The sequence below is a fragment of the Fusarium falciforme genome, chromosome 11 (genome assembly GCF_026873545.1).
Source record: "Fusarium falciforme chromosome 11, complete sequence".
Lineage (NCBI taxonomy): Eukaryota > Fungi > Ascomycota > Sordariomycetes > Hypocreales > Nectriaceae > Fusarium > Fusarium falciforme.
In genome coordinates this window covers 1996967-2010700 of record NC_070554.1, presented here as the reverse complement: position 1 = coordinate 2010700, position 13734 = coordinate 1996967, and the positions used below count along the sequence as shown (strand labels likewise).

Here is a 13734-nt window from a genome sequence, read left to right as displayed (position 1 = left end):
GGCAGGCTAATCCACTTCAAATGTTTTTTAGAGTTGGATGGAAAACTATAGTAATATCTTAATCGTTTGCAGCCCATCTCAAACACACAACAAGTACCAGAGACTCACTCGCGAACCCTCAATGATTAATAAAGAAAAGGAACTGTCGACCTTCATCCTCTATCAATTTCCCACCTTGAGCCCCATCTCTTTTGACATGCCACTGAAGGGACAAGTAGAAGGCCCGGCGGGCGCAGGCGCAGCAGCAGATGCTGTACCAGGCGCAGTGGCTGCAACACCAGCAGTACCATTTCCCCGAGGCACCTGTATCCTGGCAACAGCAGGATTATCCGGAAACTCCTCCCCGTCGCGGACATACCACCTAGCAAACAGATCATTCTGTATCCAGATGACCTTGCTAAAAGACTTGACAATGGCGGCCCTCCTGGAAATCGGAATCGAGCTGTGGTCAAGGATGGCCTGTGACATGACGCTCTGTATCAGACTGAGAGTAAGACTGATGTGAATGTAGTCGATGCGGAGCTCTCTGCTCTTTTGCAGGCCAACATGCATAGCACTGACTCGTCAGAAATATTCACATGGGATTACAGAAGACATACCCAACGCTGTCGAGATACTCCCAAAACGCCATCTTGGACTGATCGGAAGATCCCTTGCTGAGTTGCGACATCTTGGTGAGGTAGGAATTCAAAAAGTTTTGGCGCTCCATCAGCAGAGAGCTGTCTGAACTAAGCTCATCCTTGGATGGTGACTCTGAGCTCGTGTTTCGGACCTCGAAGGCGCGGGCTGTGATGTCAAACTCGGAGAGCTTGTGGTAGATGATGTGAACGACGGCGGGGATGAGATTTTGGATGTGCTGCGCTCCATACGCGAGAGCCTCGATGTCTCCTGTGACGTGTCAGCTCTGCCTTCAATGGCGTCTCCAAAAGACACCATCAGCTTTGAGGTGAAAGACTTACGGTCATCCCAGTCGAGAAATTTGTGCAGGTAGTCAATCCTAGCTTCAAGGCTCGTGTAGAGCGACTTGCGATCAACGTGATGCATATCAGGAGCCATGGTTGCCGAGTCAAAGACAAAAGAAGAGCTCTGCCACGTTACAAGCTTCGATGGGTCGGCCGGTATTTAACATCATCACCCCATCTGCAAGCGTCACCATGGCGTCTCGCCCGATGGGCGCGCCACAGGGGATCATGCTCTACCGTCTGGAATGCTGCACTCCAATCCCCCATTCAACCTTTTGTGGCTTCTCCAAAGGCATCCAACACGGTCTCGTCTTGGGTTTAGCCCGCGCACGGATTCGTCTGGGCGGAAATGCAGTCCAGAGCCGAAGCGACCAACGCCAAGGCGGAGGGTTTCCGGGGTATCAAACTCTAGCTGTAGATCTGTTGCCCAGATAACGTTGGAGTAGCCGACTTGGAGTGGTATTGTTGCACAAGTGGCGTTGGATGTGTCAGGGCTGTGCAGTAGACGCCGGGGAATGAAAGACTGTTTCCGATGTAACCTATGTAGCTAATCGGAGCGTGTTTATTGGTGGGTGATAGCCTGCCTTGCGTCAGGTCACACCATCTTATGGGTCGCTTTGACTCACTATTGACTCACGATGGGTGCCTGGAGGTGGATGCATTGACTTTTCAGTGAAGCCATCGTGGTGAGCATTAAATAGACTGAACTGCTCAAGTTTTGCGCTGAAGATGAAGACACAGTCATGGCGACTTTAAGCACTCTCACCATATCTGACGACCCGACTGCGTCCACTCTCAAGATTGCAGTGGTCGGCTGCGTGAGTGACACCTTGGTGACGAAGCGACTATGAATTGACATACAAATCCAGGGTCATGGGGAGTTGGACACAATCTATGCGACACTTGAAAACCAATGTGAAGCAAAAGGATGGACTCTCTCAGACATTGACTTTCTCATCATCTGTGGTGACTTTCAGGTGCAGCCCTAAAACACCATCACTAGTACTTACACTCACATCATAGGCTGTCCGAAATGACCTCGACTTGAATTGCATGTCTGTTCCTCGCCGGTATCTACGCATGGGAGACTTTCACAAGTACTACAGCGGCGTCGCAAAAGCTCCGGTCTTGACTCTGGTGATTGGCGGTAACCACGAAGCATCCAACTATCTTTTCGAGCTGTACCACGGAGGCTGGCTTGCGCCGAATATTTACTACCTCGGTGCAGCTGGAGTCGTCAACTATGGACCTTGTCGCATCGCTGGACTGTCAGGCATCTACAACGCCTCGGATTATCGCAAACCTCACGACGAGCGACTTCCGTACGACAGAGATCTCATTCGGTCGATTTATCATGTCCGGGAATATGATGTGCAAAAGCTGCTTCAGGTCACTCAACCAGTCGACATTGCTCTCAGCCATGATTGGCCTACGTGGATTGAGCTGTTCGGGAACCATGAGCAACTCTTTGCTGAGAAGCCTCACTTTTTTGCAAGTGCCAAAGTTGACCACCTCGGAAGCAAACCTGCGGCAGAAGTTTTAAATCGTCTTCGGCCCTCACACTGGTTCTCGGGGCACATGCATGCCAGATTTGAGGCGACAGTTGAGCATCGCGGTTCAAAGATGGAGGAGTCAGTCCTGCAGTTGGATTTACCTAATTCTCTCAAGGATGTTCTTCCGCTTTTCAAGTCTCGACGTGGATCTTCACAGGAAATTCCACAGTCCTCGGACAAGAACCAGCAAACGCAATTCCTTGCCTTGAGCAAGGTTGGTCAAGACGTTACAAGTTACATGGAACTGAAGGAGCTGGAGATACCCACACGCTCAGCCGATGCCCACATGGAAACCACAAGCGAAGGAAAGTTTCATCTTTGCTACGATGCAGAGTGGTTGGCCATCACTCGCGCCTACAATGACACATTGAGAATTCCAGATCCTGAGACTCTCATCGTACCTCCACACAAAGGCAAACAAAAGTCTGCTGCATCTAGCATTCCCAAACACAAAGATTGGGTCAAGGGGAACATCGTCGACAAAGGTCTCTTGAGAATTCCCAACAACTTTGCCAAACATGCACCCGAGTACGACCCCAACGTTGGCCAGAGACGAGAGCAGCCTCTAGAGTATCCGAACTACCAGACGGCTGAGTTTGCAAAGTTGTTGGGAATTTCCAACAAGTTTCATCTGGAGGATAGTATTTGACCTACTGGGTACAGCCGACGACTCTTACCGAAACTGAGGAGACTTCGTGTTGGATTTGAGATCCAAATGGAAGCTCTTCACATCAGCAGGTGGTTGGGGTTTGGAGTTTGGGCTGCATTTTAGAACTTTTACATGGATGCCGGCCTACATAGAAGCTTATTCTTTGGATTATCTTGGTAAATCGTTATGAATTCTTGTTCTCGTGAGACTGTTAGCCTGACACGCATCGTGAAATGCTTGTTTTGACTGTTTCCTGAGCGTTTGAATTCCCGAGACCACATGTTTGCTTCGGGTCTGCGTGTGTACCTAGCACTCAACAGTCACCCCATACTATCCTGTCAAACCTACGCCAGATTATCAGATTCTACAGAAAATGTTCCATCGTTATTGAATGCCGTTCCAGTGAGAGACCTTGGCCGAGTGGCGCAGATCGGAAGCTACACTGATTACGAAGCCTTGGCGGTTCGAGACCTCGATCGAACACACGATAATTATGTCAGTCCGGAGCGATTTTCCAAATTGAGAAGATTTCAACGTCATGAAGGATTTTTTGTAGAAGAATGCAGTAAAGATTAACCGAGGCCTGCACAGAGGCCGTGGTCTAGAACGTTGGATCATTGACGACCAACACTGCGACGCCATGGATCGGCAGGTTACTGATGCACCTGGTCTCTGAATGCGATATAAGAGCAACATAAAGAATAGGGCAATTAATAATTTGCTGTTCTACCTCTTTCATCCATCACTCACAATGGTGCAATCCGAAGACACCTCCGACATGCCCGATATGACCGAAGACTTCTTCGACTGCGAATACCCAGATCCTAAAGACCTCTCTCCCGCCCAGCACGAATTGTCAGAAATCATGCTCAAAATGAAAGATGACCCCACCCTAATGGGAATCCGCATGCTCGGTAAAGATGGCATATTTCGATCCCTAGACGCTGACCGCAACGTCGTCGATGCCGTCGCCTTCACACCTCCCCTCATAAAAGCCCTCTTAGACCGAATGCCATATGATGCCGAGACTGAGAAGGGCTATCGAGGCGTTGATGGAACAAAGACACCAAAAGAGCGGTGGTACAATCCACTACCGGGTATCTTGCCGCCGCCACTAGAGGAGGAGCATCGTGAACGATCGGAAGAGGTGCTTGAGGGATACAGAAAACAGTACTATGAGAGGAGAAGGAAGATTGACAATGGAACTGCCACGCAGTGTGCTGTGTGTTTGATGTCGGATAACGATCTCGGCCCAGGACTTGGGAAACGCAAGGCACAAGATTAGGCACTTGAGGTGTAGGCTGAATGGTTATTCTTAATCTTGGTGATACCTTCAAAGAAGAACATTGGAAATGTTCCAAGAGGTTGATGTGTAGGTAGAGCCCATGACGTTAGTGCATCCTATGCTGTAGCTGTGATTCATAGCCCCAAGGTCGCGCACACAGTTACACCCGGCACTGTTGGCCATGAATGGAACGCGGCCGTCAAAAAGTAAAGGACTTTCAGAAATGATAGAAAACATGCGTTCAACACGGTTCATGTTTAGACAGATACGACTGCCTTGGATTTCAGCAACCGTTGGTTTAGTCTCAAGAATGACACAGCCACCACACATCTAGATAGCTAGAAACAGATAATAGGTATATCGCTTATTGTATCTTTTCTGTTTGGTCTCTTTTGTAATTCTAACCTCGGAGAAATCGTGCCGATATGATCAATCACAATGGGGCTGAAGTGTCATTCCTTAACATAGCCGTCCCTGCGCCTACCTGGGAGGACGGTGGGAATTTGGGCCAAACTACCATCTGGGGATGCTGGCACGGATCAATGGCCTCATAGGTAATATTACTTTGATGTACGAGGACATCAGCTCAGTCGAACTCAGGGAGGGTTCAGGTTAAATCAGCGACTACTCAGGACGGCGGAAGAGAATGGAAATACTGGGAGTCGATGTTCACATTACGTATTACGCTGTAATCAACGATCTCAGCCAGAACTTGGGAAGCGCAAGGCACAAAAGTAGGAATCTGACGAGGAATGCGACGAACAGACATTTGAATGTGCCCAAAGAGGTTGGGGAGAGATGTCAACCAGCAGAGTATGACGTCAATGCATCTCATCTCACGGCTGTGATTCACGGCTTCTTCAATGAGCAAGGCGAAACGGATTATCTAACAATAATAGAAAATACTTCCGTTTGAATTGATCATTTTGGTTTCTTAACCCAAAATGGCATTTCCTTTATTTTATTTCTCTCTTTTAGGATGCCTCACTTGAAGCGTAAATATCCAAGTGAAGCAACGACCTGCTAATTGGGAACAATAGGTTCCTCAATTGTAGCATTTTGCTCAATAAGAAATGTCTGTTTACTCACAAACGAACTCAAACAGTCGTTTATCATTCCTCTCTATCTCGTCTCTCCTCTTCTCTTCCCTTCACTCAATTGCTGATCTTTCATCTCGCAATACATCAAGCTTCTTCGCACCAAGCCTCGCTTTCTTTCATCCTACCGAGTGCCTCTTTGCTTTTTGCAACGAAACATCTTTCGGTCAACGTCTCGTAAGTTGCCGTATTTCGCTTCGTGGCTCTGATGATCTTGCTGCTAACCGTCTTCCATCAGATTCCCTGCCCACCTCTTCCCCTCACCACCACCATCTCGCATCAGCCGGTAAGTACCTTGATTCATTCCACGCCATCTACATCCTCTTGAATAATTGTCTGACTGATATTAGCTTCATCATGTCGGACTCTTCCATCAGAGAAACCATCGAATTCGATGATAGCACTCCTAGCTTGACCGAGCATGACCATACTCCCAGTCCCGGCGACGATGACGATGATTCCTTCCGCGAAGATTTCGATCACGCCGATTCCAGCAGCCTGAGTACCTCCGAAGATGAAGCCAACGAGTCCCTTCCAGCCGAGTCCGATTCCCGCAACCTCGCCGAAGAAAACCATGGTTCCCCTTCGCCCAAGAGTAGTTGACTCTCCCAACTCCTCACCAACTTCGCCGATGAATTCCTCGACATTGTCGAAGAAGACGCCCAAAAAGCTGTCATCGCAGCCGCCCGGGCTCAGAATACCGATCTGGACAAGATGGTGAAGCAGCATGATCACGAAATTGGCAACCTGATGGACGAGTTCTGCGACCATGTCTCTAGCCATGAAAAGACGTCCAAGGCAGAGTCGGAAAAGGTCAGAGGCGAGATAAAAAGCCTTAAACGTTCCATCGACAAGAAAGATCAGAGCACATCGCATTCCAAAACGATGTCGGCGACCGATTCGCCAGCCTGGAGCAGAGCGTTGTCGACCGTATTCTTCTGTTGGGGAAGATTACCAGCAGCCGAATGACTCGTCTTGAGAAGATCATCAATGCGAGGTTTGCTTCTCCGGAACAGAGCATGAATTACCGATTTGCCGAGCTTGAGGAGCGCATCGATTAGGAGTCGGGGCCTGGAAGCAAGCGTCGCCGTGTTGATTGCGTGATGGATGGTTCATGTGGTGAGAGCATGTTGGCGAGTGACGACTCAGTATGGATCGAGTAGACGCCAAAAGTATGAACTGCGACAGATAGTCAGTGCAGAAAATCAATGACGCATTCTTCGCCTTCTTGTAGTAGATCTCTTTGACTGCATTGCCCGGTCGCTTCTATAAAAATGCTACAGCCAACATCTAATTCTTCCTCGTTCCATGCTAGCATACACACGAATCTCGCTATCGTGGCTTAGATCTCGGACTCGCAGCCATGACACAGCCCTCGTATCCCAGCCACTCCTGTTTCCACTAACAATACATCCGGATAAACCTGCGACGATCCAAACAGCATTGCCCCTTAGCTAATCAACAAGGATACCCTGCTCATCTTAGCTTGTTTTGGATTCCAATGACACCGAGCACAGACGAATGAATAAATAGTGCCGTCGCCCACCTTGGAAGGTTACGCAACGCAAAGTGAGGTCATTCCAACCTGTTTCTACCGTGTCCTCAGACAAAATGTCCAGCGTCAAGATTATTATCACTCCTCCGACACCTTTGGAGGCTGAAGATCCTTTTCGTCGTCGGCCTCAGGTCACTCCACTACCCGATGTCCCTGAGAAGTTGCCACTGGAGTCTGGCGATGACACAGAGAAAACAGACAATGGGAGGCCAACCATTGATCCGACAGAGAAAGAGGTCTATGTGACTCGACCAGATGTCGAAGAATCCGAAAAAGAAGTCTACGAGCCCAGGACAACAATATTATATGCCGACGCGGCCGAGAAAGAGGTTTATCACCCGGCCCAATCTCAAGAGGTTATCGTAGATGAGAAAGAAGTCTACGATCCCCAAGAAGCGACTCATCAGGCTTCTATCGATACATCTGAGAAGGAGGTGTATCACTTTGAGACGGAAGCCCATCGCGTCGATACCGGGAAGGAGGTCTATGATGGGAGCGCGCAGATGCAAATGGTGATACATCCTGGTAAGGATGCCTACGGCCCCGAGCCTACTCAACCTCCATCCAAACACTCTCAGCCAGAGCCAAAATCCTCTTCGCCCCAGTCAGAATACTCTCAATCCCAAGTCAGCTACTCTCAGCCAAATTCACCCGCATACTCTCAACCTCAAACCGAAAGCTCGAATCAGAGCACGCCTGAGCCAGATGAGGCCCAGACTCAATCTGGGCCCAAAGGTCGCTTCAAGAAACTTCACCAAACCGTCGTCAACAAGCACAAGAAAGCCTGGGAGACACTCACCGATCAATCTAACGCCATTATCAATGAACAAATTGCCTGGATTGAAAAGACACAGACCGACGTCACCAACAGTATCGTCACGGGGGCTACGACTCGGTATGCTCGGTTGGAAAAGGGTACTACTACACGATATGCACGGCTAGAAAAGGGGACTACGGATCGATACAATCGTGTTGAGCAGAGCATCAACGGTCAAATGGTTCGTGCAGGGCAGTGTGTCAACAATTATGCGCGGATCAAGGACAGTATTCCTGGGTTGAAGCAAAAGCCACAAGCTTCGACTGAAACAGAGAAGCCTAAATAGACGGCGTGTACCATTTTGCAACGGAACGGATTGGTAGAGCTTTTGTTGGGATCAGGCAGGAATGTCGGGTTTGACTCGACATAGGGTTGTAAAATAGTAGGATATCAAGCCCGGCTGAATGATATACACAGTGGGTTTCAATGTAGCGCTAGCTTAAGCAGTCTTTTCCTTTCACGAAACAAACTATGTTTTGGAAAGATCTGCTGTAAGCATGGTGAGAACTTCAGGTCAGTTTCGGTAAGTTGGTCAAGGGCCATCCTGAAAAGGTACCTTTGTAGTAAGCCCGCTCCTCCGGGCTCTCAGTCAATGTCCACTTCAAGGCTGGAGCGGCCGATATACTGCAAGAGACGGATCCGACATCTTGGCTGGCCACAAGATAAATCTTGTCATCTGCCATAACTCCAGGTGTGGTTTGGGGACACAAGTTTATCAAGGCAGTATCTTACTGAAAGAGGGTGTAGTAATTGGCATATGTAAACTGGAAGGTATTCACTTGATATTACAGCCGTCCTGCTCCACAGATTCATCTCAATTTCGTAGCCCAACTGCCACCCGTTACTCCCCCTCACAGACGCCTACACAGAGCCTCTGCAAAGAACTCGACAAGTTTCGGCACCGTCTCTGAAAGATCATCATACAAATCAAAATGATTCTTCCCCTTTATAGTCACCAGCTCCTTGGGATCCTTGGCAGCCGCGACAGCATTCTTGCTAAAGTGGTGCGTCTGCGCCTCTGACCCCGCAATCATGAGCAAAGGCCGAGGAGAGATGAGATGCTGAAAGTTGAACGAGTCATAGCTGACCATCAGATCGTAACTCGAAAGAGGAACCCTTTGATCCGATCTCTCGTGGTGTCCTCTCTTGGTGCCGTAATACTGAGCCGCATCCTTGAAGAAGGGATCGGCCTCGTCGGGTATCTTTGCCAAGTCCGTCTCAAACATGGGAGGTGCATCATCTTGAGATCCGTTGGCGTGAGTTGTGCGCCATTTCCCAGCCCCTTCGAGAGCTGCTTCGATGGCCGTCTGACTTTCTTTGTTGTGCTCATAGAGGCCTCCATTTCGCGTCATCCTACCAACACAGGCAGCGCTGACGGTTGCCAAAGCCTTGATGCGACTGTCTGACTGTGCAGCGTAGGAAGTGTAGCCGCCCGACGCACAGATTCCAAGGACACCAATACGTTCCTGATCGACCTTGTTTTTCAAAGTCGTCAAATACGTAACCGCGGCCTTGTTGTCTTCAACCCTCTGGTGAGGATCTTCAAGACCGCGGGGCTTACCAGAACTTTCGCCCTGATAACCAGCATCGAAGGTCAGGACAGCGAAGCCTTCTTTGGATAGGGCGCGGGCATAGTCGGCAGCCGTCTGCTCTTTGACTCCAGTCATCGGATGGCTAACGACAATAGCGGCTCCATTGCGGTGTTCCGATCCCTCGAGAGGTTCATAGAACTCGCCGCAGATTTGCAGCTCAAACGATGGGAAGTAGACTTTGGTAGGTGAGGACATGATGATAGATGAGATTGATTGAGTGTTGAATTACTGAGACGAATCTACTGCCATTGGCTCTGCTTTCATATCCCTCTCTGTCTACTTAGACATGTAATCCGTTGTAATAACGTTGAAAGTTTAAAGCGCGCCCGAGAACTTTCGGGGTTTTCGGGCAGATGAATCAAATCCTTACTGGTGTAGTTATGCGGGTTCAGTCATGGTGGCGTCATTGCCTCCACTGGTTTGGCCGGACTTAACTCCGGCCTTATCACCGTGTTGGAGGCGCAAGCTTGTGATATTCGGAACAAGGCTGTTCTTTCATTCACTTGGTCTAAGGGATCGAAGAGGCGGGCTTCCAAGTAACCCAACGGAAATGACACAGCCGTAACACAGCTGAAGCTTGCTTGAAGGAGCTGGACACTGGCGCGGTTCCCTGCTTAGTTTCTGTTGCACTTGTGTGATATAGAAAAATAGGCCGTTAGGCCACCCAAAAGGTAGGGGCCCCCATAGTGGCTAGGGGGCGTAATTGGCTCTATTTACTGTACGGCAACTTGGGAGTTCCTTGGTCTTCCAAGCACAACGAAGTTGGGGAGACCAAGAACGGAAACAGGCCAGACTACAGGCCCCTTTATGTATGCCCAAGCTTCAATAACCCACAGTGGACTTTTCCTTGCGGCCAATCTCACCAAAAAAGGGTAATAGCATCCTTAGCTGCCACGACGGTATTCTTACTTAAGTGCTCCGTCTATGCCTCCAACCCCGCAGAAGCTAAGACGAGATGAGACGTTTATTTTAACTCAGCGGGACAATCAGGGTCTTACCAAGTGGAGGCAGGCATGCTCTTGGCGCGCCCTTTACTTGACAAGTTCAAGTCAAGAACCATGGCTTCTTTTGAAGCGTCACCAACTTCATGGACAAAAAATACGGTATTTTACAGCATTGGGTTTTGATGCTGCTTTGTGTCTCTTCCTGTGTTCTTTGATCATGTGTATGATGGATACGTCATTGAAAAAGAAGAAAAGACAAAAAATGTCAGCACTCTTGGATACTCTGGTGGTCGGGTCTTGACATGTTGCAATGTCATCGCCACGCCCTTCAATGACATGACCAAAGGGAAATAATGTCATTTTCACCATGTTCTTCCCACAGCTAGCTGATTATATAAAACCCTAGAACATTTCTATCAAAAGCAACAAGTAAATCGACGCATCGACATATCCACTCTCGAGACTATCCTTCTCAAACTATGGCATCTTCAAAGGCAAACCTTTCTACCAGGGGCGACATGTTTGCTACCCCAACCAGCAAGATCCCGCTGTTGGATGTGGTTTGCGACTTGTGGCACCCGGAGACCAACCCTGGCGGATATGTTAGTCTCGGTGTTGCCGAGAACGTATGCTGCTTCCGAGACAACGCGACGAGGCTAGATTGCTGACGGTGGCAGACTTTGATGCACGAGGAGGTCATCGAGCACATGACCAAGAACGTAGGTCCTCCACGGAGTCACCATGACTGATACTAAATGTTTGCAGTTTGGCATCGACAGTCATTCTCTGACTTATGGTGACGGTTTCTCTGGCTCTCATCGCCTTCGAGACACGATCGCGAGATTTGTCAATCGTAATTTTAACCCTCATGAGCCTGTCACTAAGAACCAGCTCCTCATTACCTCTGGTGTGGGCCAGGCAATCGAGGTAAGCGGCTTCTCAATCTGCGACAAAGGTGACGGTGTCTTGCTTGCCCGCCCACATTATGGAAACTTTCCTATTGATTTGGGCTACCGAGTTGAGTGAGTGGCCAATGTTTAGCTTTTGGTACAGTCCTGGATGACTGCTAACTTGAGGCCAGGGCCAAAATCATTGGCGTCTCCTTTGAAGAAACGGATCCGTTCGGCCTAGAGACAGTCGAGGTCTATGAGAAGGCTCTTGCGGATGCCCAAGCAAGGGGAATTCGAGTCAAGGCCCTTCTTCTCTGCAACCCGCATAATCCCCTGGGTAAGTCTAGGCCTTCCGTTCCAAGCTATCCTAATCTTTTATAAGGTCGTTGCTATACCCGAGAGGTCATTGAGGCGTACATGAGATTCTGCCAGAGGCACAGTCTCCATCTTATCAGTGATGAGATTTATGCTCTGTCAGTTTGGAAGAACCCAGAGTTCCCTGATGCACCCGAGTTCACGTCGGTCCTAGCTATCAATACCGATGGCATTATTGATCGAAACCTGATCCATCTCTTTTGGGGAATGAGCAAGGTTAGGATTTGATATCGCCAACACAGCCGATAAGCTAACTTGCCAAGGATTTTGGGTCCAACGGAATCAGACTTGGATGTGTCATCAGTCGAAACGAGGCCTTCATTCGTGCTTGCGAAGCAAACTCCTACTTCACTTGTCCGTCATCTCTATCTGACCTGGCTACCTCGCGTATTCTCTCCGACGACGCCTTTGTTGAATCCCTCACCAAGACGAACCGGTTACGGCTAGCCGAGAACTACATCATGACGTCCAAGTTTCTAGAACGTCACCAGATTCCGTACAAGAAGGGTTCCAACGCTGGCTTGTTCATCTGGGTTGATTTGTTTGCTCCCATCCAGGCACAAGTTTCCACTGCCCTGAAGAAGCAGGGAGACATTCATTCTGAGAAGACGTTGAGAGATCTCCAGTTAAAACTCTACACGACTCTACTGAAGCATAGAATCTTTCTCGCACTCGGAGCCGACTTTGGGGGCGATGTACCTGGTTGGTTTCGCATCGTCTTTGCTCACAAAAAGACGTATCTGCAGCTGGGGTTGGACCGCATGATTAAAGCAGTTGAAGTATTCCGCCGTGAGCTTGAGACAGGTGTAGGTGTGGACACTGTCACTACAAAGCTCGAGAGTGTGGAGGTGTAGAGCATGTGTGTATCTGACATCAACTCTTTTCCGTCTAGATCTCGGTAATGGGAATCTCACCTACTGGAATACGATGAAGATTGAAACTAGTTATCCCACTTGCTATATTACTTCCAATCAATCGTATAAGCGGCCTCGCATGTTCACGTTATACCGAGTTTTACCGCCTACTCCGTGACTCTTCACGCTGACTCAGCCTTTTTCTATTTAACTATTATTTCTTCGAGATTAATAATTACTTAACATAGACATCTACAGTTGCCCGGAACTAGGCGCTATCAAGATCATATTGGTGTACCAAGTTTCTATGAGTTAAGGAACGGTTTCTCTACGGCATGCAGACACTGGGTTGCCAGCTTGCTGCTTGCCATAAGCCAAGTGTCCTTCCCAAATCCTACCCTTCCCTGTTGGTTCATCCCGAGCGCAAATCAAATCAGTGCCAGCTCTGTATCACGGGTTTCCAGATTCGTAGCTAGTTATAGCACTTACAAGTGTGGTTCGGGGTCACGGACCTCGAAACGGCATTTTGCAATCATCCCACCACTTCGAGTTAGTTTCAGCAAACCATGAAAGAAAACCCGGTGCAGGTACTCTTACAGTACATCAGTTCCTACAGCCCTAAGACTTTGCATTTTTTTGCAAGACCGCGTGTTACACTACTCCTTGTATCACTCAAAAGTTCATGATTTGTTGAGCGTAGCAAGCGCGTCGTCAACCCTTTTCCGGATCTCACCTAAGACAGCTACGCGGCGGAAACGATCGACACTGCACCTGGCAAATGATGATAATAGGAGCTTTCAATCAACCGTCTTACTGTAAAACGGATCAACTGTCGACCTTGCCCCGCCTGCCAAGACTCGGAGTTCCCGACTGTCTTTTCTACTTAAACCGATGCAAGTGCCAGTCAATTGAGTTTGGGAGTCACATCATGTTCGAGAAGCATCTTCAGTATGAAGCCATTCACTTTGTTGACCACATTCATATGCCAGTGTTACTTGGCTGCTTCAGTCAATGCAAGACCCAAGTCTTGTTCCAATCTGAAAATTGAAGCCTTCTCCGACTTCAAAATTCTCCATGTTGAAACGTCCGAACGACAAAACTATACACCCCCGGGTTCTCTGCTGACAGTCGACATCTGCAACCTCAGTCTCTCGCTCCAAC

General features: G+C 48.8%; 7 protein-coding genes across 7 annotated transcripts; 5 read left to right on the top strand and 2 right to left on the bottom strand.

Annotated features, from left to right (window-relative positions):
- Window positions 1-162: 162 nt before the first annotated feature.
- Window positions 163-1056, bottom strand: NCS54_01359700 (Protoglobin domain-containing protein; the record flags this gene model as incomplete). The annotated part of the gene is made up of 3 exons (XM_053158783.1): window positions 163-556; window positions 600-888; window positions 960-1056. The coding sequence occupies 3 exons, from the start codon at window positions 1054-1056 to the stop codon at window positions 163-165; spliced, it is 780 nt and encodes a 259-aa protein (XP_053014758.1).
- A 649-nt stretch (window positions 1057-1705) lies between these two features.
- On the top strand, window positions 1706-3164 carry NCS54_01359600 (DBR1 domain-containing protein; the record flags this gene model as incomplete). The annotated part of the gene is made up of 3 exons (XM_053158782.1): window positions 1706-1780; window positions 1832-1939; window positions 1986-3164. The coding sequence occupies 3 exons, from the start codon at window positions 1706-1708 to the stop codon at window positions 3162-3164; spliced, it is 1362 nt and encodes a 453-aa protein (XP_053014757.1).
- A 751-nt stretch (window positions 3165-3915) lies between these two features.
- On the top strand, window positions 3916-4449 carry NCS54_01359500 (Hypothetical protein; the record flags this gene model as incomplete). The annotated part of the gene is made up of 1 exon (XM_053158781.1): window positions 3916-4449. The coding sequence occupies one exon, from the start codon at window positions 3916-3918 to the stop codon at window positions 4447-4449; it is 534 nt and encodes a 177-aa protein (XP_053014756.1).
- A 1454-nt stretch (window positions 4450-5903) lies between these two features.
- NCS54_01359400 (Hypothetical protein) lies at window positions 5904-6607 on the top strand (the record flags this gene model as incomplete). Its single annotated transcript, XM_053158780.1, has 3 exons — window positions 5904-6141; window positions 6202-6359; window positions 6413-6607. 3 exons carry the CDS (start codon window positions 5904-5906, stop codon window positions 6605-6607), a joined length of 591 nt encoding a protein of 196 aa, XP_053014755.1.
- A 550-nt stretch (window positions 6608-7157) lies between these two features.
- Window positions 7158-8204, top strand: NCS54_01359300 (uncharacterized protein; the record flags this gene model as incomplete). The annotated part of the gene is made up of 1 exon (XM_053158779.1): window positions 7158-8204. The coding sequence occupies one exon, from the start codon at window positions 7158-7160 to the stop codon at window positions 8202-8204; it is 1047 nt and encodes a 348-aa protein (XP_053014754.1).
- Window positions 8205-8769: 565 nt separating this feature from the next.
- NCS54_01359200 (DLH domain-containing protein) lies at window positions 8770-9705 on the bottom strand (the record flags this gene model as incomplete). Its single annotated transcript, XM_053158778.1, has 1 exon — window positions 8770-9705. The coding sequence occupies one exon, from the start codon at window positions 9703-9705 to the stop codon at window positions 8770-8772; it is 936 nt and encodes a 311-aa protein (XP_053014753.1).
- Window positions 9706-10933: 1228 nt separating this feature from the next.
- Window positions 10934-12573, top strand: NCS54_01359100 (Aminotran-1-2 domain-containing protein; the record flags this gene model as incomplete). The annotated part of the gene is made up of 6 exons (XM_053158777.1): window positions 10934-11080; window positions 11132-11173; window positions 11220-11476; window positions 11536-11681; window positions 11727-11935; window positions 11983-12573. The coding sequence occupies 6 exons, from the start codon at window positions 10934-10936 to the stop codon at window positions 12571-12573; spliced, it is 1392 nt and encodes a 463-aa protein (XP_053014752.1).
- Window positions 12574-13734: the final 1161 nt, after the last annotated feature.